The 26,090-nt window shown below is 42.3% G+C and overlaps 1 protein-coding gene across 1 annotated transcript in view; it reads right to left on the reverse strand.

The window, feature by feature from the left end:
• PITPNB (phosphatidylinositol transfer protein beta) overlaps window positions 1–26,090 on the reverse strand; it is a 59,831-nt gene that overhangs the window by 21,896 nt on the left and 11,845 nt on the right. Inside the window, exons 4-6 of the mRNA XM_079151481.1 lie at window positions 19,986–20,077; window positions 18,790–18,899; window positions 17,144–17,227 (exon numbers count right to left, since the gene is read on the reverse strand). Coding sequence (XP_079007607.1) covers window positions 17,144–17,227; window positions 18,790–18,899; window positions 19,986–20,077 — 286 coding nt within the window. The remainder of the gene's footprint in view (window positions 1–17,143; window positions 17,228–18,789; window positions 18,900–19,985; window positions 20,078–26,090) is intronic.

A 26,090-nucleotide genomic window follows, 5' to 3' on the forward strand; every position in this document is an offset into this window, starting at 1 on the left:
CTGAGCTGCTAGGGAGTCTGAATGAGCTGAAGAGAAAATACCATACATTTCCTGCATCTAAGAGGCCATCAGTTATAGGATGCTCCATTATTTTATGTACCATTAGGAAGAAGAATACTCAGCCAATAAAACATGCCACAACTGGAAGACAACTCCTGAGTTTGGATTTATTAAAATAGGAGGGGGGGGAAAGGAGGTGGGAATGAAGAACTGATATACAGACTGCAGAATTACTGTGGATTTTAAACTTGTCCACTTCAAGAGGAAGATAAAATATATCCACAAAATAAAGTATACATAATTACTGTGAGGGTTAAAGGAATAAAAACAATGACATTACATGATAAGGGCAGCAGTCCATAAACCAAGAAACAACCCATTTAAGAAAAGATGGGCTGGGGAGATAGCTCAGTTGGTAGTGTGCTTGCCTCGTAAGCACAAGGCCCTGGGTTCGATCCCCAGCACCACAAAAAAAAAAAAAAAAAAAAAAAAGAAAAAAAAAAAGAAAAAGAAAAGAGAACTTGGTCTAAATTGTGTTCAGCATAAATCATTCTCATGTACAAGTAAATTAATTAAGGGGCAACTGGTCCCCGGAGATGGACCTGGGCAGGACTACAGGCTCGGTGAAGGTGTGACGTGACTGGATAGATGAGGTGGGCTGCAGGCAGCATTCCTCCTGCCTAACTCCAGCCCCATTCCAGGCTGACAGCTTCAGAAGTCACAATTCATATCTGACATAGACTAACTGACTAAAGAAAGTGTAACAAAGATTCAAAACTTCTCTGCTTCTGACCATGTACACTGTTCCAGAAAGTCCATTTCTGAACCTTCGCCATCAGTGCTAGGTGATCAGGGAGATGCTTTTCTCAACTGTGGATTCACACAATCACCGAGGTGAACTGACCCTTAGCACCCAAAGCCCCTCATTTTCTAGATGAGGAAGCCACAGTCCAAGAGGAGGTGGCCTGGCTCCCATCCCTAGGACTCCCCATCAGGCCCTCTTAGCCTGTCCTGGGCTCATTTTGGCACACCACACCAGATGATGGCAAAATTCTACCTCATCAGAACATTTCTGAGCACCAAGAAGCTACAACGCCACAGACATCAAGGTGGATTTATTTTCCTGTGAGGCAGATACACATGCATGTACACGGGAAAACTAACTTTCCCCTCTCTGCCTTTTCCTCTTGAATGCAAAACAGCTAACATTAAAGATATTATACGGAAAATGTAACGAGACCCAATTATTAACAATAGCACTTTAACCTTGACAGTTGAGAATAATGTGTCTTGTCAAAACCTAGGAATTTTTTGTGCTTTTTAATGTTAGTCTGAATGTGTAAATGTTTAATCAGTTGAATTAAGTAGCAAGATATTAAAAAAGCAAGAAGCAGATGTAGTTTTAACAACCTCGGTTTTGCATCCCTACAATAAACATTTAATTTTTTGAACAGTATCTTCTTTGCTACAATTTTATTGTTGAGTATCTGGTTTGGTCTTTCTGTATTTGAAAACCGGCCGATTTATATCCGTATCACAATGAACAAATATATTCCTTCATGTATGACAGTTTCAGTATACAGAATGCAACCTCAGCTACCAATTATAGCTGCAAATGAGCAATAGTGTGGAATGAGACAGCCTGCTGGCTTTGTTAGTATTCTGTCTCCTCTGGGATCCCATGGGGAAAGGGGAGGCTCTGATGAAGAGAAGCCCTTGGCTCATGGTTTATTGTGCTTGCCACCAGCTGCAGACTTCTCATCTCATTAGTTCTTTTAGAATACTGTGGGTGAAGACAGCTGTAGCCTACTTGAGTCTTCAGCTCCTGGGTATTCTGAAGGCTGAATTTGCTATGCACTCTCTGTAATCCTTGGGAAAAAAGAAAGCAAATTCACTAGGCCAAGGAAATGCATTTTAAAAATGGGGTTTAAAATCATGTTTAAAAGTAGAAAAATCTTATTGCTAAAGTGCATTGGGTTTAAAATTTTTTAAGATCCAATTTTAATAATCTGTATCATGCCCAGAGGCCTGGCCAGGATAAGGGCTTAGTAAAATCATCAACACTAAGTTAGGTGTAACATCCCTAGACACTACTTGCTCCACCAATAACAGTGCCTGAACAACACAGAAATACAGTGGTATCAGCATACGGTAGATTCGAATTAGTGTTAATACAACTCTATTTAATTGAAAACTCTTATTTAAGTAAAAACGAAAGCGAGTCAAAGTCAAGACACCCTTTGGAGAACAAAATAAAATATAATCTGGCAAGTAAATGGATTACCGAGTCTTCACGCTGGAGCTACAGAATACATTCATTAAATTCTTATAAATAACTGTTTTCTGTCACTGGAATACAAAAGTTGTGCTACCTCTTGGGTGTACATCTGTTACTCACTACAGTCTCAATAGAAACTCTCAACAGAAACCAGATTCATTTTGAAGATAAAGAATATTAGTTTATGAATCTTTTAGCACAGTGGCTGTCCCCCAAAATCCAAGTACGAAATCTGTGCTGAGCCAACCTAAGTATGTCCTTGAGCCCAGATTTAACTCATGATTATGAATGGGAAAATGAGTAGGAGGTGAGGAGCATGCTGGTAGGAGTTTCTTGACAGCTTGTGGAAAAAAATCAAGATGCGCTCCAGACACCAGAAACTGCTTGAAGAACCAGGCCTATGTTCCCAGAGGTGAGGCTACGAGCACACTAAGGAAAGAGCACGCAAACCAGCAGGACCAGCAACTCCCGGACACCTGCTCATTTCTAAGGATCAAGGCCTGCCCTGTATATCACCCCCACCCCGCCCCAGAAAGGGGGCATTTTGCAAAGTCAAAATAAAAACTTGAGAGGGCTATCAGGCTCGTGCAGCCTGCCATAAAATACTTTCCTTTAGCATAAGATGATTAATTAGGTGTCTATTCAAACAGCTCAAAGATAATCACCAAGTTAAAAATGAATGGGCACTGCCGCCCGACTAAGCGAAGCTCACTCAAAGCTCTGATCACATCCTAAAAAATAAAGCCCAGGATGGAAGAAAAGGCTGAAAGAAATACGAAAATAAACAGCAAACATAATTTATTAGCACTGCTCTGCATTTTTTCAGTGTAGCTGCACTTAAAAAACCAAAAGGTTTCTGGACCCTATCACCATGGACCCACCAGAGTGCAGAACGCATAACTGAAGCTGATGGAATTCAAGCCAGACCCCAAGGGGTAAGCCCATTTAAAAAATATTTGCATTAAATGTTGTAATAGCAAATAACAGAAGTGTAAAGAGAAATAACATTTACTAACTTGTTTAAGAAACTGATTTCAACAGTTATTTTCCAATAAGCAGCTTTCTTTTCTATTTTTAATTACATCTCCCCAGTGACTCCTCACCCTTTCAGGTTCCCACAGAGTACCATTAATATAGTATAAGTAAATCTCATTAATTCAGGTCCTACCACCTTGGAATTCATAATCACTCGGACAGGGGCTGGGCTGAAGTTTATCTTCGCATGATCTATGAAAAAAAGATTTGCTACACAAATTAATAGAGTAACAAGATCTCAGGAGGGCTGTTTAAACAGTTCAGAAGTGTTTTAGAGCAATTCAGAAGCATTCATTTGCATATAATTATTATGCTAATTACAAATCATTCTTATCTATTCATTAAAGCAGATTCCCAAAGGACCACTAATTGTCAATAACTTGTTGGCCTAGTTTCTGTTACTGAATGTACCTCAGAGGAACAAAAATGCATTAAAAAATATTCTACAGTTCAGCCCTCTCATTAATCCTTACTGGCTTTCCACCAACGAGTCCTACAAGCTGCATTTTTAAACAACTGTACCGGGAACTGAGAACTGCAATCAGATCTGCACCTCAGACGGAGCACTTCTGTAATCTTCTAATCTCACACTCTGCCAAAGAGTTCTGGTGGACAGGATGATCCTGACGTCTAGGACGCATTCACAGGAGTCCTCGAAAGAGCTCTATGCTACCCGTGGTCACTTTGGTGGGTAGAGCACGAATCTTCCTGCTTTCTGATCGCATCCTTTCCACAGCCAGAGGTCGCCTACACTGCCGCTTATGAAGGCACACCTCTAAAGCCTTTGCAAGGTTACAAATTAATAGAGAAGGTGGTCGGAATTCCAGCCCTTAACAAGAAAATGCCTGATATGATACATTGTATATGCCACAACACAGCAAGGGTTACTACGGAATTAGATGGGCATGTGAGGTCAAAGGGAGCAAGCCCGAAGCAATTAATAGCCTATGGGTCCCTCAGGGGAGCTGGGTTATCGATTTGGGTTTATCTCAAGTACAAATATGCAATATATGTATTATGGTAACATTATACTTACTATTATTATGTGTTTTTATATTTTAATGATGGCATTAAAAATGAATACATTTAAAACCCAATAAAATGAGTTTTAACATTAACATGCTATTATCTTTAAGGGTGCTTATCTGTTAAACAATCATCTATTTTAAAATTAAATTGCATATACCTGAACGTAAATAATATGTTTAGGGAAGTTTTAACAATGCATGTTTTCTTTTAAATGATAGTAGATCACTGAGCATATCACATTGAATTCCTTCAACTAAAATGGGGAAAAATATCCTATAGAAAATTCTGAGTCCACCTTCTCCAGTAAAATGTTAGTTCATAACTTGGCCTTCAGTTCCCAAATCCCAGGATCCATTTAACCCATTAGCACTAATTTAACAGACATTTAACAGGAAAATTACTAGGGAAAAAAAGAAAAGCGGCATCATTTCTTTACACTAAGAGCAAAATTTAACAAGCAGCATCATTCTTGCTACTATTTTCAGAGCACTTACCTACCAGGAACAGGCAGCACCTCTCCCAGCCATGAGTATGGGGCCAGGGCAATGAGTATCTGTGCCCAAGCCCACCCTGCAGAGCACAGGCACGGGGACCCAGCTGTTGCCCTGTCTGACACCAAAGCCAACCACAACACCACACCGCAAAAGTGTTTTACACTTATCCTTTGATTACACTCTGGTCCCTGAAGGGCTCTCTGTTCCTTCTCAGCCTAGAGAACCTTCTCTAAGGAAGAGTTTACATTGCTGAAGAAAGGCTTTTTTTTTTGAGGAACACACTTTAAAAACTTGACTTGGAGCTGTTCACACTGAGTTCTTCAAAAATATCTGCCATTAGCGGCTAACAACAACACTTCCTGGCTCTCACCAGGGAATGTGTTCCCCACCGAGGAACTGGGGCAGACCCTACTTCACACACCACCCTCTCCACCTTTTCAGCTTAAACCACGGAGGAAGTCAGGAAGGAGCATTGGTACTGGGTTCTACTGAGGAGGCATTTTGTGCAAAATATGCTGTACACATGGATTTTTAACAGGAAGTCAAAGATCCTTGCTAAGATTTAAGCAGCTAGAAATAAGCAATATGTTATTTTCCCACAAGAGGGCACTGCCACCCAGCTGTGCCTTCAAACATACGGGACATTCTCTAAATCCACTACTGGAAGTGATCTGAAAGTACTTGACCATGTAAGGTAACAGAATAAAGTGGGAAAATATTTTCACATTTCTTTATAATAGGAACCATGTTTACATTTATTTATATCTTACTTGCAGATGGGGGGAAATCCTCTATAACTTACCACAAAGAAAGATCTGGACAATGGTTTGTTGTACGGCACTGCAAAGGCAAGAAGGGACGAGCGTCTGACAGTGTAAATGTTTAAATATAAGCAAAATCGCTGCTACCTCGACATGTGCACACGTCGTTTTCTCCGTTCAGGAGGCCACTATTGCACATCCATCACAAGTGGGGAGCCGGGTCACACTTCTCACGTCTTCACAGTGCACGCATCAGTACAGAGCCGTAGGAACGCTCCTACACATGTCAGTGGTAAGTTATGAACTTTTAGGACAGAAATCAATGTCCAGGCTCGTTAACGGCAAAAGGAAGAAGCACTCCGCTGAGATCAAGTGTCCGCTCCTGTCGGAGGGAACTACCCAAAGCAGCATTTGGCAACCACAGGACTTGCTGGAGCTCAGCCACAGGCTTCTCATCAACAAAAGCTCTTTTCAGATCTAAAGACCGGGAAGCCACAGCACAGTTCTGAGAGGCAGAAAGCCCTTCTTAGGAAATAAGAAGCAACAGTTGGAACAAATGTAACACCAAAAGGCAGCTGTGAGGGAGAACCAAGTGGAGGGACGGTCCTCGGTGGCCATGAGGGTCCCACCCACCAAAGGCTAACCTGGAAGCTACCTTCCATTCATCCACGAGAAAATGCCATTTTGTAGCTCAAAAGCTGACAAATATTAACAATTTCACAAGGTGTGATCAAATATTTAACTTTTGTCAGTCAGATTCCACTATTTTTCTAATTTTGAAGCGAATAAACTTAAGCTTACTCAGATTATCTTAAAAACACAATGTAGGATTCTTCATGTCTTTTAAAATTAAACTTTTTAAAAACGCAGTGCAGTAAAACATATATTACTAAGATTATCTACTCAAATATATAACATCTGGGCACTAAATAAAGACATGCCCAACCCTTCTGAAAGCACAAGTAACAAACTCTGCCTAAGGTGCAGCTAAAACCTACAGGCTTCCAAGCATACTAACCAAGTTTCATCAGCTTGCCAGGGTTATTAACACTTAGAATAATACTCTTTTAAAAAAAAGCAATATATATATATGTATGTATATATATATATATATATTTAAACAGTACACACTCATGATTTAAAGCAAAGGTAACTGGAATTTCAAAGAAAGAAAGAAAAATCAGGTTTATTCCCGACCTCATCTAAAATAGAACACTATTCTGCGTACTAAAACAGATCCAACATATAAAAGGATCATAACCAAAGAACAAATGGTAAATGGTAGGGGAAATAAAATCCAAAGGTACAAAATTTCAGAAACCACTTCATTTTCCATGACATCTCAATCCTTAAAAAATATAGACAGATAGTTATTTTCCCCCCACCAGGACTTCCATAAGTTGATTAGAGAGCTGAACAACCTCATTTTTTTTTTTTGCAGTACTGGGGATCGAACTCAGGGCCTTGTGCTTGCAAGGCAAGCACTCCACCAGCTGAGCTATCTCCCGAGCCCAACCTCATGATTTTTTGACACCATGATTTGTGGTGGTGGGCTGTTCATTTAGCGAAGTTCAAATCTCCAAACTTCCCAACTCTGATTAGCCTATGGACCCTGACTGTGGCTGCAGCCTGGAACTGGGCACTGGTTTGTGCCCGTTGTGCCCTTTGGTGAAAGAACACCCAGAACCATCTTCTGAAGAACCAACTGTTGAAACAAACTAACTCCAGGTCACTTGGAAACACTCAAGCTTGTTCATAGATAAGAATCTTGGACTTTTTTTAGACAGATATGATTATTTCTTTATCTGGAAAAATCTACCACAATACCACACGCAAATACCAAGTAAATAAATAAACATTTATTAAAAGAACAAATGAGAAAATGGCTGAGTCCCTGTGAAAAATCATGTCAAAACACATCTTTGGGTCTCCAAGCCTTTTATTCTATTGCACACACATAAACCAAAATATGCCAGAGTCCGGCAGTGGAGGGAGGAAGTGATCAAGGCCGCCGAGGAAAACTAGTGTTTCAGAGAACTAGGGAAGACGAATGGAAAAACAGGCGGTTGCTTGTTTGCTTTAAGTAAATTAAGAACATTTTCAATCAGCGAAGGAAGGGAAAATTGCATGATCACATGCTCTGGAGAGGCAGAAGGCTACCACTGAGTTGAGTCCTGACTCCCCACCCACTGGACACATGGCTGCTGCTTGGGCTACAAATTCCTTACAATAAAAATAAAGGTTGAGGTGAACGTTGTTGGACCATGGCCTCCAAATGAGATTCCTACTTCCCAAATCCTAGAAGGGTGCCTGCTCAATGACCTTCACCACTAGTGGGTGTCAGAACACCACTTCTCAAAGGCGAGCCTGGGCAGGAAGCATCTGGAGAGCTGGGAAGACCAGAGCCTTACCCCAGAGATTCTGAACTGGGAGTCGGACACGAATTTGCATTTCTAACAAGTTTGCCAAGGGCAGACCGTGCTTGAACTGAAAGGGCCTCAAGTGCTTTGGCCTGGGTCCTAAGGGCTCTGACAATCTCAGAAGTTGGCCACAATGCTCCCTGGAAATCCTCAGGGACTCAAAAGAACAACCTCTTCATGTCCAAGGAATGCACTGAGACTGGACTTGCCCACAATGGGTACTCACACACTGACAGACGTGCTTTCCAAAGACAAAACCAGGCAAAGAAGAGGCGGAGGTGCTGAGGGAGATGTGACTTCAGGTGCTGCAAGTGAGGCTGAGCTTTATCAACAGCCCATTCCCGGTCTGTACCCTTTAGGGTACTAAAGAAAGAAGTGACTACTGAGCGGACCTCCAGCTCTGTGATAGGAGCCCGTGCTGAAAAAGCTGCCCACAGAAGTTTTTCTGCTGGAAAGAGATGGTGCAGTCCAGAGTCTGGCAACACAGGGCCCACAGTCCAGAGAAGGAAGGGTGGCTACCTGGGGCGGGTACCACGGCTGCAGAGGGGCTGTGGCACTCTGAGCCTACACTTTGCCTATTACTCCCAGGGGAACACTGGCGACTGTGGAAAGGCACCCGAAAAAAGGAGGGAGATTCAGGGCAAATAGGACACGGACATTATAGTCAGATTCAGGTAAGAACAAGAGGCGTGGGAGTAATTAAGGTGGAGGGTGGGTTCGATCCCGCCTGGGAGTAAACAAAAAGCAAGCACCATGAAAGGAATCTGAGCTTTATCTGAAGAGCAGCCAAGCTCACTGGGTAACCCAAAAATGAGGCCCCTCTGGGCTCCGTAGTACAGGAAGTCTGGAAGTCCTAGTATAGGAATGTATCAGTCAGGGCACCCTGTACATTCCTTCTGTGACCCAGAAACAATACGGAACTCCAGTTTCTAACTTGTATCGCTTTAATTCTGGGGAAACCATCTTCAGTGAAACATCACTATGATCCCCAAAATGTACAACTCTTGGTTTGGAAATGCCTCATAATGGGAAAACATTCCACCACAAATTAAAGCATTACACATGAGGGAAACAATTTTCTTCTCTTTAAGCTTCCTGCATTTTAATATGGAATTGAACTACAGTTTTCAGCTACATCTTCCAAATAATTTAATACTTTTATGTCACTAATAGTTGTCTTTTACTGATATCTACAAAACACATTTTAGGATGTATTTTTAGAAGAACACAACTAAATATTTTGAATTAACATTATTTCTACTACCAGAAAAAAAGCCTCTCAGTCACACAATATGTACTGTAGAAGAGCGCTGATACAATCCTTTTTGGTTTCATACAAATACCTTAAAATATGGTTCCAATTTCTCTCCTTTTTTTAAAATAGTGCTCATTTTCTTTCAAATTACTTCCAAAAACGAAGGTCTCTCTGATGTTAATCGTGTGTACACTTCAGCTTATACTTTAAAGAGTCTTCCTCTCCTGGGAAGTGACTTTTGTATACAAATCATGGAAAGCTACTTAGACAAAGTGCTGGGGATGATTAAAAGGGGCCAGATTCAAATTTATACCTAAAAAAAGCAGAAGCAGATGTCAACTGACTCATTTGTGTATATTTTAGAAATGAGTTGAAGATATGCATGTGCATTTCATCAGGACATTTAAAGAATCCCCAACTTTTTACTGTGGTTATTATCAATGACAACGAGAACCTGGAAAAAAAAATTTTTTAAACTAACATTCTGGTGTTTATGCTGAAACCTCTTTAATGTGACCAAAAGGTATTTGTTCATTTAAAAAGAATTCAAAAATTTTAGAAAAGAAGGCACATCATATATTTTTGTAAATTAAAATTAGCAAAGAACAAAAGTAGCATTTTGTTCATGTACTACTTGAATAAAAAAAACTTCAACTTCTCCAAAATGCCTCCCCAACGTTTTTGTTTTGAGGCTATTATTATCTTGAACTCATGGGCTGAGGTGACCCTCCAGACTTCTTCTAAAAAAAAAAAAAAACACTACAGATGAAAACACTCTGCAAATTCCGATCCACCAAAACTTGATTGAAAAGCTCACTCCATGTTAGGAAGCAAGCACCTTGCTAGGTCCTAGAAACACAGAATTGATGGGTACAGTATTGTCATGGTCCTCAAGAAGCCCCCGATTCACTGGGAAAATAGACTTTTAAGGAATGATGCCTGGGTTAGACTTAAAATGCTGGTGGGGGGAGGGGGCACTGGAGGGGCTGGGGATGGACAGGGATTGTGGGAAGGAGGTGTGTTCCGCTGGTGTGCTTTGTGACTGCTGGAGTGCCAGGCAGAATGACCCTTCCTTCATAAAGGATATGACATCTTAATGACCCTTCACCTCTGCCCCTTGAAACAGGAAAATCTATTTTGTATGGTGGATACATTCTCATCCGCCAAAAGAAACCGAGTGGAAACATTTAAGCAGAAACCCCAGGCTCCTCACTTGTTTCTTCGGGAAATGTTATCTTCTAGCAAATTACAGAGAACAGTATCTAGAGCAAGTCATACATAGATTTCCCATAAAGTATCCACAAAAAACCCTAACAACCCAAATACTTAAACACATGTGATTTCTGTAGCAACTACTCTGTGAACCTGGGTCACACTGACAGATTTCTGCAACAAATCCTTGTTCCTAGAGTTAGTGTGACAATGTCACTCTTTGATTATGTAAACATGTCAAAGCATCTAGTCAAGTATTCAGTTACACCATGGATCAAATCACATCTCTTCAGAACATGATGAAGTGAACAGTTCATAATAACGACCTAAACACAGCAAGCCTACGACACCAGTGATATGGAAGCCATCTGACAACCTAGTAGAGTTAAACCCTGAAAGTAATCAACAGTCACTCTGAATTAAAATGTTTGGGGCTATCTGTATTAAATCCACCTGCAGTGACAGAAACTCCCACCAGGTGGAGTCGTGTCAAGCTACACTGAAAAATTCTTGGTTTCTTGTACCCCCAATTATTTTGCTGTCAGATTCTGATGGGACTTAACTATTTACCCTCTCAAATTTTTAATGTAATTGTTTATAATGCAAGTAATATAAAAGAACTCAACCATTTAAAGTTGTTCAGAAAAAAAAAAAGTTGCTCACTCGAAAAAACTCAGAGCAGGGCTGGGGTTGTGGCTCAGTGGCAGTGCTTGCCTAATACGTGTGAGGCAATGGGTTTAATCCCCAGCACTGCATGAAACTAAATAAACCAAATAAAGAGGAAAGGAAAAAAAAAAAAAACCCAAAACCAAACCCAGAGCAGTTCGACAGAAAGAAAGAAAGAAAAAAAAAAAAACAAGACCACTCATTTGAGTGAGGCAAGGAAGGACAAAAACTCCCAGAAGCTGAAGTGCCACAGTCTGAGAGCTGAAAGATCGCCACATCTGCATCAAGTCTCGGATTTTTTTTCCCCTTTTTCTAAACCACCACCAATACATTTCTTTGAAGGAATAAGGGTCAAATCTTGTCAACTTTTAAACGGGGTAGGACAAGACAGACATACTGTCCTACCTTCTGGGCCTTCACAACAACAGCACAGGTCACCAGATCTGGCACAGATGAGGGGGACAAATTCTGATTAGTTACGTGATCTCCCACGTGCAGCAAGGTGCTCTCGCCCTATCACAGAAGCAGGGCTGAGAAAAGAAGGTGGAAGGCACCAGAGCCTCCAAGCACAGGCCTCGACGAGCCTGGTGAAGATGGCTGCCCTGTGTCAGACAGGACAGGGATGCAGGAGGGCGGGTCTGACCACTAGCCAGTGCCCTGTCACTGCAGGCCTCCACCACTCTGGTCCCCTACCCAAGCAGACTCAGCGAATTTGGGAAGAAAGGGACTTCTACCCAGGCCCCCAGTCCCTCCCCCACCTCATTTGGCTTAGTATCACTACCCAGCTACCTGTTCTAACGCCATTCCCACCCTCAAGGAACAAGTTTCTGGCATTAAAAATGGACTACTGGCCTGGCAGTAAGGGATCTGAGGTGATCCCTGCCCACAAAGGAGTCATGCTCTCATATAATGCCCTCCCTTAAGTGCAAATGGAACCTCTGACTTGTCTCTAACCAACAGAGAGTCTCTAACCAATGGCCAGGGCTGATGGGAAGTCATTCCCTTGAAGAGGCTACCTTGCCTGGGCACTGATCTGGTGATCTGTAAGACGGTGACAGAAGACCAAAACAATTAACCAGGCCACTGCCCCCCAAACCTTTGCACACATCTCCCAGTCCTCAACCCTCCCACCCCAGAGCCCACTTAAGGGAATCACTATTACCGGCAGGGCCTTAAAAATTCTTCACCATCTAAACATCAGCAAGCAAATACATGCACAAGGATATATTTTTCTCCCTTTTAAAAATGTTACAAATGGCAGTGATTAGGGAGGCTGAGGCAGGAGGATCACAGTTTGAGGTCAGCCTCAGCAACTTAACAACATCCTCAAAAGTGAAAAATAAAAAGGGCTGGGGATGTGGCTCAGTGGGAAAATACCCCTGGGTTAAATGCCCAGTACCAAAAAGTTACAAATGAAAGCATATTATACATACCCTTCTTTGTCCTTTTCCCTTTAAATTTATCTTAAAAATGATTCTGTCAGTACAAATTGAGTGCACACCCTTTAATGCCTGCACTGAACTCCACCATATGTATGTACCATGATGTTCTGAGCCAGCTGCTGACGGAGGGAGAAACACTTGGACTTCAGATAGCTTCCAACCTCAGGTCTGGATACTTACCGCACCACATCAGGTAAAACCAATTCCTGCAAGTGGGATTTTGCTGGTCAGAAGACATGTGCACTGTTAATTCTGCGAGACCAGTTTTACTGATGTGTAGTCCCACAGGCAAGCAGTGTGGCTGCTGCGCTCCTCACTCCCTGCCCACCCTGACATTATCAGATGACATCAGCTGACTTTGCCTTCCAGGGGAAGCCCTCCCTCACAGGTCAGTCTCCTCACTGTTCTCGAGCTCCTCAGGCAAATCTGAAGTCCCCCTGGAGAAAGTGGGATCCGACCTAGATCCTGAAGGACACACAGGCTTTGGACAGAGAGCAAGGAGTCCCAGAAGGGAGATGAGGAAGGGCAGTGTGCCGGGACAGGACAGCACAGGACACAGTTGGTGGCAGGCCAGTTTGAGGAAAAGAAGATAATGACTGACAGGCCGGGCCCTCGCCCGGAAGGAGTTAGAGGAGCGGACAGAGCTCTGGATTGAGGGTCAGAATGTCCACTTTGGCACTAGCCCAGCCGTCTTGAGAAAACCTGGGCCCCAGGTTCCTCCCTTTTAAGACAGACAGCGATCCCTGAAAGCATGTCCCGTAGCTACAGAACCGTGAGTTCCGATGTCAGGGGTCAGCCACACAGAACAGCAGGGGTAGAGGGGGACAGGCAGGACCTCTCAGCCCCATACTCTAGCCACTCCACTCCGACAAACTGAGGGGTGCCAAAAGACTGTTGCGATCATGTGACACACAACCAGAAAGCAAAGCCTAGGCGGCCGAGGTGCTCCTCACTCCCCAAACTCTTGCGCTCTCTCCATGTTAAACAGCAAGCTTTCAGACTTCATTTCTGCTCTGCCTGACGGCGACTCCCTCCTGCCCGTCACGTGCAGTCCCCAAGTACCTACTAAACCTCAGCTTCCGTTGTAGGGAAACGGGCTAATGTACAGAGACCCCTCCCTCCGAGGCTCGATTTCTATTTGGAAGAGAGAGAGAGAAATGAACCAAGCAATGTCTGCTCAGGCTAATGAGGGCAGGAGGGAGAAGGGTGAAGAGTGGGGAGGGAGCACGCCAGCCCCAAAGCCACCCAGCCCCACGGGGCTTCCACCCAGCCTCTTCAGGTCCCCGTCTCTTCTCTGCAATTCTGCAGCACTTGGCTCCACAAGGAACCCTCTGCTGTCTATGAGCTACCTGAGGGCACTGGGCTTGTCTGGCTTGGACCTCGAGCCTCTGGGGGGGGCCACGCCTACCTGGGACAGCTACCCCAGTGCTGCGCTGGTCCCAACACTCAGAGGACACTGCTCACCTGCTGGTTGCTCTAACACTGCCATTTTAGAATTGCAAATGTACTCTTAAGCCTTTCTTCCTTTCCCCAACAGAATGGACTAGAACTTTCAAGTAAAAAAAAATCCCATAAAAAGAGCAGAGTCAAAGGAACAAACTCAACAAAAGGATCTGGTAAAAAGCAACAACCTGCAGGTAGAGACCAGGTGTTTGTGACAGAAGCTAATCCTAAAAGAAATGTCAACCAGTAAAAGCCAAACCACCAGGGCCTCTCCTCAAGAGAGGAGTGCAGGGCACTGTCCATGCCAGGACAGGGGACAGGCAAGGATGTGCAGGAGACAGGGCAGATAGAGTCCCCGCCCAGGAGTTCTCACTGTGACCTCCTCCCTGGACCCAGGCCTGGCCAGACGCTCCTCCCCACCACTCACCCCAGCCTCTGGCATCGCCAGGCAGAGCAAGGCTCTGCTCCGGTCACTTTCAGGCTTAAAAGGTGTCACAGGCCCTTCACCATCAATGGTGCCCTCACCCTCTCTTTATAGCAGAAAAATGTGCATATTTAGGGTTTTTTTTTTTTTTTTTGGGTGCTGGGGATCGAACCCAGGGCCTTGTGCTTACAAGGCAAGCACTCTACCGACTGAGCTATCTCCCCAGCCCCCTAAATGTCAGGTTTGACGATTCCTACATACCAGCTGTACTTTAATTACCCACAACTGAGAAAGCACACAGACAAAAGCTGGGACACAAATGTTCACACCAGCACTATTCACAACAGCCAAGAGTCAGAAACAGCCAAGATGACTGTGGTCAGATGAGTGCCCGGGCAAAACACGACATGTCCACACAGTGAGGCACTGCTTCACCACAAGGAAGCACCGACACCTGCTACAACGTGGATTAGCCTCAGAAGTATCAGGCAAAGAAAGAGGCCATCCTCTGACTCCATTTATATGGATGCCGACAACAGGCAAATGCCAAGAGACTGGAGAGACACGTGGTTGCCAAAGGCTGGGAGTGAGGGAGCAGCAGTGGGCAGCGTTAGCGCTGCAGGCTGTCCTTCTGGGGCAACAACCATCCCCCAGAACTAGACAGCAGTGATGGCTGCGCGACACTGAGTACACAAAGTGTTACTGAATTAACTGCACATTTTAACACGGTAAGTTTTATGTTGTGTGTGTTTTATCAAAATTAAAAAAAAAAAACACTACTGCAAGATCAATACAATTTAAAATAAATTTGCATCTACTCATCTTTAAACTGTAACCTGGAAAACCTGAGCTATGAACACTGGAAAACAAAACCACAGGCAAACAGACTCCCACAGAAGGCAGGCTCTTGAAAGTCCTCCACCACTCCAGGTACCGGACAGAAGGACAAGGTGCTGGGGAACCGCACTCTCTACGTGCTCCCGTGGGACCCGGGGAGATGAAGGGCCTTTCCTTTACGTGAGTGAGGTAGTGAGAGCGCAGAGGGTTACCTAGCCTGCCACGATAAAATGGCCCAGCCAGACCACAGTTTGAAGGCAGTCTCATTTCAGAAGGGACGCCTTTGCCACACCTCTGACCAGCTCCACCGCTCAGAGAACCACCTATGGACTCTGCCCTCTCCAGCGCTGTCCCTGGGTGGTCTCCAGGGGGCGCCCTGGGAGGGAAGGAAGAGAACGGGCTCTGGGGCTCTCTCTAACCTGCCTCAGTCCAGTGCTCCGTGCACAGCCATCTCCCCCGAGCCCAAGAACAAAGAATTGCTTTTATGTCCCCAGCAAAACCAAAGGTGCCCTTGCTCTGTTGGTGAACAACAGGGTCTGCAACCTGCAAGCTGTAAGATCAGAGCAGTGGAACCATCCTGATTGGCCACCACGGTGTTTCAGACACCCACATCTCGATGCCTGCTCCAGCGTACCCTGTCCCAGGGTGCCACCGTCCTCCTGATCAGCGACTTCAGGTCTGTATGCTGACTTACTCCTTACTCCCAGTAACTGTTCTACCTATCACCATTCTGTCACATAAAGCAAACCATGGCTGGGAAAGAGGCTGAGAAATAAAAGACCTTAAAACAGACATCTCATTTGAATGACCCTCACTTCTAAGGTTAAAAAAAAACACTCCATACATAATTTCAAAGGTAGAAATAACCTTAAAATTGAAATAACTTCCAATCACAGCATAACTAAGATTAAAAGGGCTCCTTCTCTGTATCTGCTCTTCTAAGTTGGGAAGGGGCTCTGGCAGTGTGAGCACCAGTCAGGCACAGGGTCCCTGCTGTCAGCTCCAACTCCAGTGATTCCTGGACCTTTGTTTAAGGTCTACCTTTCCAGACGTTCACTGTTTGAGTTATTTCTGTTCAGCTGACAACACTACTCAGGTTCAGAGAATAAACACTAAAAATAGAAAAGGAAGGGGATGCTGACTGAACATATTGTGCTTGACCCTGTCAAAACAAGGGGTGCCACTGCTTCCCCAAAGCTCTGGCTCTCTCCATCAGCAGGAAGAGGATCACGGGTTGTCTTCGTACGTAAAAAGTCCGTGACTGTGCCCTGCAAATCCACCTGGCACTTGGCATGCTGCAGAGTAAGATCTGAGTTAATATTCACCAACCTCAACAACGAAATGAGGGTCTTAGTTTGGCAAGTGGAGTGTTTTTATGGTAAACATTTATTTTAAGTCAAAGGCCTGAAGAACAAATATTTAATAATAATCAAAATAGAAAGCTAAACAGCATTAAATTAAGCCACTGTACATGGAACATTTTCCACAAATGGTAACTTCAGCCTTCGTTCAGTTACTGAAAACTTACATGTAAATTAAATTTTTGCCTTCTTAATCATACATGAACTCGTGTTAAAGAAACTCAAGAGAACACTTTTGTAAACAATGTTTTTTCAATGAAAACACACACCTACATACCCCAGGTATACTGGAATTTCTTAAAAAGGCTCACTTGCACAGAGGCAAGATCCACACAGAAACCAGTTGCCCTCTCTCCGAGTCTCCCTGCTGAGGCTGAGCTCCAGACTTATTTAGGTTTGCAAATACAGGCCATACATGAGAGAAAGACAATCATTTTTATGTCAAAGGGAACATATTAAAATGCCACCAAGTGGCATTTTACTTACTGCTGGTTCAACCTGACTTCGATCTGCAATATCTATGTGGACAATTTCAACAGTTTTCCATGTGTTTGGATCCAAACTGTGTACCTATAAATGACAAAGAGAAATGAAACAACAAAATCTAGATTATTCTTGTTAGGTAAAACTACTACACTTACATACATAATCTCTATCTTGGATCAGACAGAATACATTATGGGGAATGAGAAAATGCAAATTACATATCAGGTTAGTTGTCTGACATCTTGAGAGATCTAGGAATTATTACGCCCTTAAGCACCCCCCCCAAATAAGTGGGGGGGGGGGTGGAGGACACTGACAAATGAACAAAAATCTGTCAACATCATCTTTTGGTTGTCCTTAGATGTAACTTATGTAACTAAATGCATCTGACCTGTGTTAACTCAACTGATAAACAACAAAGTTTTGAAAGCTGTCAGTCACACTCTAACATGAGGGAGTCTCAGAGTCAGGCTCAAAGCTGCATCATATGCTCCAAAATCCCTCCTGAGTTTAACCCAAACCAGTTCGTTTTCAGTATAAGGTTGACTCCTCTGTACTTTAAGTTGGTCATTTATTTCTGAAACTCTATGAACCAATTAAGGATTGTTTAAAAACTCCAACAGATACACCTACTTGAGAGCTGAAAATGGCAGACTAACCCACACATGGATTAAAACACACCAAATCATCTCATTTATACCCTAAATTTTAGAGAATTATTATGAAAAACAATGTGAAATGTCAAATGATCACTTGAAAGAAAACTAAAGTGCTTCAAGGTAAAATTCAAAAGTTCTATTAAAAGGCATCAATTACAAAATAGAACAGTAATAAAATAGTAAGAATAGAATTTGCCACAATCATTAATTATACTCCTGTAATACTACCCCATGACTGGAACAGTAGTTCTCAAACTGGCGTGTGCATCAAAAAATCAACTACTGGCGCCCACTCTAGAGCTTGTGACCCAGGAGCTCTGGGCTGGGGCCTGAGTATCTGCCTTCCTAATGAGTTCCCAGGTGCTGCTGGTCCAGGGACCACAGGTTCTCAGTGCATCCACCAAGTATGCCAGATGCCCTTCCAAGTTTCCCAACAAGCCTTAAGGATGACAGGTCTCTGAGTCTTGGCAGATGTTCTTGAAGCATGCTTTGGGGATAAATGTGCATTACCTTATAATAAATCAGGAGCCTGTAAACATTTTCATAAATTACTCAAAGTATCTTCTCCCTCCTCACTTTTAGTCATTTCTCTGATATCAACCCATGCCCCAGTAAGGTGGAGAGGAGGTGAAAATGAAAGCAAGCATTCTGCTATGTTACAGCAGCTCTGGCAAATACACCGAGATGAAGGCAATCTACACTAATGGTTAAAACTGGGTTCGGAGGTTATCTGTGATTTTTCACGATCCGCTCTCCTTGTTCCGAAAGAGCTGCTGATAAACTGAACAACCTCACCAAAGTCAACTCAACTGTCAAGGCAAAGGACTGACAGGGAAAGCCCATTTGTTTCTGGCTGCTTCCTAAATCTGACATGTCTGAGGTGGCCAGCAGCCAGTCTAATGCAGGTAACTTCACTCTCTTGATGAAAAACAGACTAAATTCCTTTTCATGGGATTTCTGTGCTGACAGTGACGAGTTTCAACTTACATTTTCTAATGTTCCCAAGTCTGGTTTGTGCCATGTCTCAATTTTAATGAAGAAATCATCTTTCATATATTCATTCTGCAGAAAACACAAGAGGAAAATGACAGTGATCTCTCACCAGCTCTCTGGGGCTTGTGACTGCAGGAGCCTTTTCCAGCACAAGCACTGTGCCAACAGGTGCTTTGACTACTAACAGACCTAACCTCAAGTGACGAAGAATCATTAGCTACTGATTTTTATAGACTTGTCAAGCAAACCAAACGCTGCATGCTTTTAAATTTAAACAGTCCTACTTGTCATGCAGCATATAGGGCTAATAAAGAAGCTGTTGAGGTTTGCTCAGTAAATATGGCATTCAAAGGAGGCGGCAAAAGCAAAATGAAATCAACAGGAAGATTCTGAGTCAAGACTGGAAAGAGCCCATTACCCTGGGGGCATGTGGTGGAGCACAGGGGAGGAGCCATGCAGCATGGGTAGTTTTAGTTTTAAAAAAACAAAAATAAGAAAGGCTGAAAATAATTACACGTGGGATAAATAAAGATGAAGAGTATGGAACACAAAAAAAGTTTTACTCACCGTTACAACTGAGGCATAATGGAGAGGCAGGCAATAAAACAGGAAAAATTTCAGAATATTAATTGGAGTCAAAACAATCTGTCCCAATATTTTAAGTCACAAAGACTAAACTACCTGAAAACACAGAACATTTAGTAGCTTATGCCTTCAAAATACAGTTTGTACACAAGTGACACCATAGAATACCTTAGATTATGGGGTACAAATAAAATAGAAGACTAACTTTAAAATAATGCTAAGAATAAAGTCACATGAGCAAAACACTAGAGTTACTTTAGCAAATGACAGCAGCTGTTTCAGAAGTCTGTCTCCCTCTCCTATCACGTGGCAACATAAGTAGAATACGGTTGAAAGTACACCAGAAGGCGCCTCTGGGTGTGGATGAGCTTTCTTTATGATCTCAAAAGATTCGTCTGCTCACCCCAGAGCCAGCACAGTCAGCAAGGACACCAGTGTGGCTGCCATCTGGGAGTAAACCCATGCTCTTCGCAAGGTCCGGAAGATGAACCCAATGTAGCCACTCCTCTGCCATCAAACAACTCTTCTCAAGGACCTGGATACTGGGAGTCCTCTCTCCTCATCCTCAGGGTAGAGGGTGAAATGCTGCTGGGGACTAGGCTTACTTGTTCTACAGTAGGGGTAGGCGTTCCAGGCTTTCTCGTGAAACACCAAGGAGCCCTCGGGAGCAATCATCCTCACGAATGTAGGAACTTTGCTGTGAGGAGAGAGATATTGGATATATTTTCACCTGAATCAATAACTTTTCTGTTGGTATCAAAGAATACTGTTATGTAATGTGATCATTTTTGTATTTGAACAGTGTTCAAGACTGTTATCAACAGTTTACTTCAATCCCAGAATAATCAGGTAGAAAATTAATGTAAAAGATAACAAAATGATTGAGAAAGTTAAACTATATAGAGGATTTCTGTTGTTTTTTAATTTTAAATAGAAGGAATTCTTCTTAGAGGCTTTTTCTCTATTCCCTGGTGTGCAATCTGAGTTCACCAAAGCTGCCCAAACTACACATTAACATAACATAAAGTTCTCTGCACTAAGACTGTACTATGAAAGTTCATAAAACACACAAAATGCCCCAGAATAAGAGAATATCTCTAAATAAGAGTCTAACACACTTTATAGAAAAGACCTAATGAAGAGTGACAATGGGAAGGAACATACAGAAGTGAGAAATTAAAGCATATCCAATTATAAAGTTCTACAGGTTTGAAAGTTGCCTGTCACACTTGCTGCCTATGGTATGATAAAGGAAGAAAAGGGTCACACATATGATTAGTACCCACCAAGCCTATGCAAATTCCTCATAATCACGAGCAATTCCAAAAGACAGACAAAGGACATCCACCAATGTATTACCAACAGAAAACTACTCACCGGGCTTGGAGAGTAGCTCAGCATACAGCACTTGCAGGCACAAGGCCCTGGGTCTGATACCCAGCATTGCAAGTGCGCGCGCGCACACACACACACACACACACACACACACACACACACACACACAAATAGGGCTGTAGCTGGGTGATAGACAACTGCCTATAAAATGTGATCCATTAACAAACAAATGGAAAAATCAGTTTTACCAATTTTCAAAGAAATGCAAACAAAATGATCATTTTTACTGACAGGAGCCTTCTGTAAAGAGAGCAGCTTCACCACAAAGGGTTTTCACACATGCTGGATTCAAATCTCAACATCACCACTGAGAAGCTCTGTGACCTTGCATGTTACTGGTTTCTCTGAACTTCTCATGTATTAAATGGAGTTCATATAACCTACTGTGCAGTTACTGAGAAGATGCAATCAGATAACATCTGTGATGTACTTAGTGCACTGTGCAGTACAATGGGAACTCAAAAAATGGTAGTTACCGATTTTAACTATGAATTGCCATGAAGCTACGTATTTTTACAAGCCTTTATTCATTTAAGTTGACCAGGAACATCGTGTGGTATTATTTTATCACTTCAGACAGTCAGCAAGTGGCCAACTATCTATGCATCAAAACCATATCTTCCAACTTCAAGCACTATATATATATTTTTTTCTGTACTATAGCTATTTCCCTGAGAATGTATAAGTGCAACTTAGTTTCAATTAAAAGAACAAACCCAGAAGACCTGGCATCCAGCAAGGACTTCTGGTCCTGTAATAAGATTAAGCAGCTGGCCAGAGCTATTCCTGTGTTGGATTCTGGAAGCTAAGCAAGGTAGATGGCGAGGAACCTCACACCAGCCAGGGAGCTGTGGGCTCACAGAAGAGGCAGTGTGGACAACCTTCTCCTCGGAGCCCTCAGATTTCAGACCCAAGGTAATAGGAACAGGCGCACAGCTTGGGGTTTCCACTATTCTGGCAAAATGACTCACAGGAAAAGAAAAACTAATGCACGAGTAGGTGTGACAGTGCAAGTGAGAGTCCGAGGGCTGAGGGGTTCACCTGTGCCGTCACAGACTTCACAGATGATAACGGAGAGCGGACTCTCTGGTCGTTTATGCTTTTCAAATTGTGGGATGATTCTAACTTAGAAATACGAAGCCAGGATAACTGAAAAGAGTATTACCTTAAAAGTCAAAAGAACATCTAGTACAAAAATCTTACACTGCTAAAGAACTAGAATCAATAGCCCTTTAAATATGGGCGAGGCTTAACCCAAGAACACAGTAGCACATGCAGTTAACTGAAGGCAAGCTACAGGATTACAGACTGGTCTGTGAGTGTGACACATACCTATCGGTAATTCGGTTGATCAACTTAGAAAAGACAGACCAAAAAAAGGGTTATGAAGCACACAGCCATTTAGTTCAGAAACACATTTAACGACCCCACAGCGGCCGACCGTGATGACCTTTAAATATTCATAAAATATTCTAAAATTTGTTGACTCAGGAAAAAAAAAAGTCAATCATTAAACAGGCCATCAAGAACCACATCTACAAGAGAGTCTTGCTACTTCTTCACCCTGATCCCATCTGCCCACTCCTGCCTCCAGGATCTTCCTTCCACCATGTGATTCCAACAATCCATTTTTTTTGTTTGTTTGTTTTGGCTTATTTAATAATGTCCAATCTTTCAGCTAGTTGTTTCAGATTTACTGTCTCTCTTGTGTTTAACCTGAAGAATATTAATGAGTACTTTGCTCCTCAATGGATCTAAGGTAAGCTTGGGGGAAAGGCACAAATGGAGCAGATAAGATTCTACTTTAAGAGGAGGACCTGTCACCAATGGCGACCTTGATGTAGTCCTAGCGAGGCAGCTCAGGTGTGCCATTCATATATAATTAAAAGCATGCACATCATTTTTCCATCAGGAAGTCACTTCAATAAAAGGAGAGATGGGACAGTGGTCACCAGAGGGAGCACAAGCAGGGACTGCACGGGAAACGGAGGGAACAAAATGGCCAGATCCTAAGACAGCACAAGACTTGGGCTGCTGGAGCCCCCAAGGCCTCTGCACAACTGCACGGTGAGGACCATAAGAAGAGCAGGGACAAGAGCAGGCTGGCAGATGGGGCAGGAGCTGGCAGGTCGCCGGCCAGCCCACCTTGGAGGCCAGAGTCTGGATTTGTTCTTTGTAAGATGGGAAGCCTGTGGGGACCTAAGAAGGGAAATGACACAACCTGATTCTAAGTTCTGAGATCATTCTGGATTTGTGAGGAAAATTAATCAGAGCAAACAAGAACAAAATGGTGATAAAAATTGATTCAAAATGGAAAACAACCTAAATGGAAGCCAAAAATATAACTCTTAGAAGAAAACATGGATGTATATCTTCATGACCTCTGGAAAAAATAATATATATGACACCAAAAGCATAAACAATGAAAAGACCAAAAAAATCAATAAATCGGACTTCATCAAAATTATAAACATTTAAAGCTTTTAAAGACACTGTCAAAAAAGTGAAAAGAGACTTCACGAAATGGGGAAAGAAAACTGCAAATCACATATCCACAAGGTTCCAGGATCCAGAATAAAGAACTCTTAAATGCAGCAAAAAAGAAAACTCAGGTCAAACACAGGTGAAAGGTGTGAATGCACAGTTCTTCAAAGACATGCAAATAACCCAAAGCACAAAGATGATGGCCAACGCCACTCATCATAAGGAAAATGCAACTCAAAACCACACGGAGGCTTGCTTTTCTCTCCCCTGACTCTCTCCTCCTCGCTGTCCACTCTCTAGCGCGCACCCCTTCTCTTTCTTTCTCTTTTCCCCTCATTTTCTCTCTTACCCTGCAGGGAGACACTCTGTTTGCTGAATAAACTCCCTTATGTGTGTGTGTGTGGGGGGGGGGGGACTGCACTGAGCTGGGGTTGTGGTACAGCGCTTGCCTGGCATGTGTGAAGACCTGGGTTCAATTCTCAGCACCACATATAAATAAGTAAATAAATAAATAAAAGATCCATTGACATCTAATAAAATGTTAAAAAAAAAAAAAAACACAATGAGGTCTCATTTCTCCCCCTCAACACACACACAGATGCCTATAATCAAAAAGACAGATAATAACAAGTGTGGCTGAGGTGATAAAGAAAATGGAAATCTTATAGCCCCCTGGTGGGAATGTAAAATGGTACAGCTGCTGTGGAAAAGTTTGGTAGCTCCTCAAGAGGTTAACCATACTTATGTGACCCACCAACTCCACGTGCTGGTACCCTGGAGGAATGAAAACATGTTCACACAAACAGTTACGTACAAATATTCACAGCATTATTTGGAATAGACAAAAAGCTAAAACAACCCAGATGTCCAAAAACTGATCAACACAAACAAAATGTGGTACTTTTACACAATGGAATATTATTTGGCAACAAAAATAGTGGTACTAATACACGCTTTAACATGGATGAGCCTCAAGAATATGCTAAGGGAAAGAAGCCAACCACAAAAGGCCACACAGCAGGACTCCATTTCTAACAAGAGCCACAAAAGGCACATCCGCAGAAGAAAGAAGGTGAGCAGTTCCCAGGAGCTGGGAGCAAGGGTGACGGACGACCCCTATAAATGGGAACAGAATTCCTCTTTCTTTTAGGGTATAGAAAATGTCCTGAAGTTAGATGGAAATGATAGCTGCACAGTTCTGTGAATGAACTAAAAACCACTAAGCCTTTAAAAGGATGAATTTTATGGTATAAGTTATCTCTCTGTATTTTATGAAAACACAAACAATGGATGGCTGAACAGCCTTCTGGAGATGACTGGAGGGACTCAAGAGAGACGATGGTAACTCAGGTTAACTGTAGCAACGGAGACGGAGGAAAGAAGAAAAAGAAATGCATAAGAGGAAAAGACAGAAAATGATTTAAAATCTGAAATTGTGGAAGGAGAATAAAATAACCAGACAAAATTTGACTAACTTCTGAGAGATATATGACTCTAAAATATTAGAGAATTATTGGGGGGAAAAAAAAAACTTTTGCCTAATTAGAGAACAGTAATGAAAAATGAGATATACTATAAAGAAAAAGAATATAACTCAGAAAACATTTCTGATATTCTTCTGGATTAGAACTATCACTGATTCAGAAAACTTTCTACTGTGTAAAATATAAGACTGAACTACATACAAAGAAAAAAATGATGTCCATGATGACTAATTTCAGGAATAAATTGTACTTATTTATTTTCAAAAAATTTTTTAGATGTTGATAAGAGTTTTATTTTTATTCATTTATTTTTATGTGGTGCTGAAAATCAAAGCCGGTGCTCACACATGCTAGGCAAGTGCTCTACCTCTGAACCACAACCCCCCCCATGATTATTTATTCATCTTCTACTTCTACGATATGTTCTCTGAATGTGAAGCACCATACATACTGAATCTTTGTATTTTCTGGTGACTTAATGTCTCATTTTAAAACGTAATTTAGGTTCCTGGAAAATGATTTCTTTTGCTTACAAAAATGAACTTTTACCTTGAATAATGAAATTTTATACAACAAAACCCCTGCTGTTTTACTTCTGGAAAACAGTGCCATTCTGGAGTTGGCAAAGCTTTACAGACTCTCTACATCTAGGGCTGACTGAAGATGGTGTCAGTATAATGCTTACAAGAACTCAAAAAGAACAAAGCTTTCCCCAAGAAGGGACAAACACAAACTAACAGAAAGAACAGATCAGTGTGTTTGCACAATGAAGTCTCCAGAGAGCTAAGATTTTTCTCCTAACCGTTTCAAAAACTGCAACACATTTCGTTGTCCCGTTTCAAAATTCTTTGCCAAGGCAGGCGTGGTGGTGCACGTCTGTAATCCCAGCAACTCCAGAGGCTGAGGCAGGAGGATCACAAGTTCCAGGCCAGTCTCAGCAATTTAGTGAGGCACTAAGCAACTTAGGGAGAACTAGCCTCAAAATAAAAAAATTAAAAAAAAAAAAAGAACTAGAGATGTGGCTCAGTAGGTCAAGTGCCCCTGGGTTCAATCTCCAGGCCCCCCACTACCCCCCCCAAAACAAATTTAAATCTTTACCCATTAAATTCCCTCTTTCTTCACCATCACCTACTATACTAAGTATTATTAAATGTGGAAAAGGAGGTACCAAACAAATATGTTCACATATGGAAATATATGATCAGGTGTCAAAATGAGTATAAAAGACAAAAAGTGATGAGTTTAGAGAAGAAAGGTTAATATGGTATATGAATCAAATGCCTGTGCACAGGTTATAAAAGGCCCAACATTAAAAAAAAAAAAAAAAAAAAAAATGGGTCAAAGGGC

This window comes from Sciurus vulgaris, assembly GCF_902686455.1.
Source record: "Sciurus vulgaris genome assembly, chromosome: 8".
NCBI classification, from domain to species: Eukaryota; Metazoa; Chordata; class Mammalia; order Rodentia; family Sciuridae; genus Sciurus; species Sciurus vulgaris.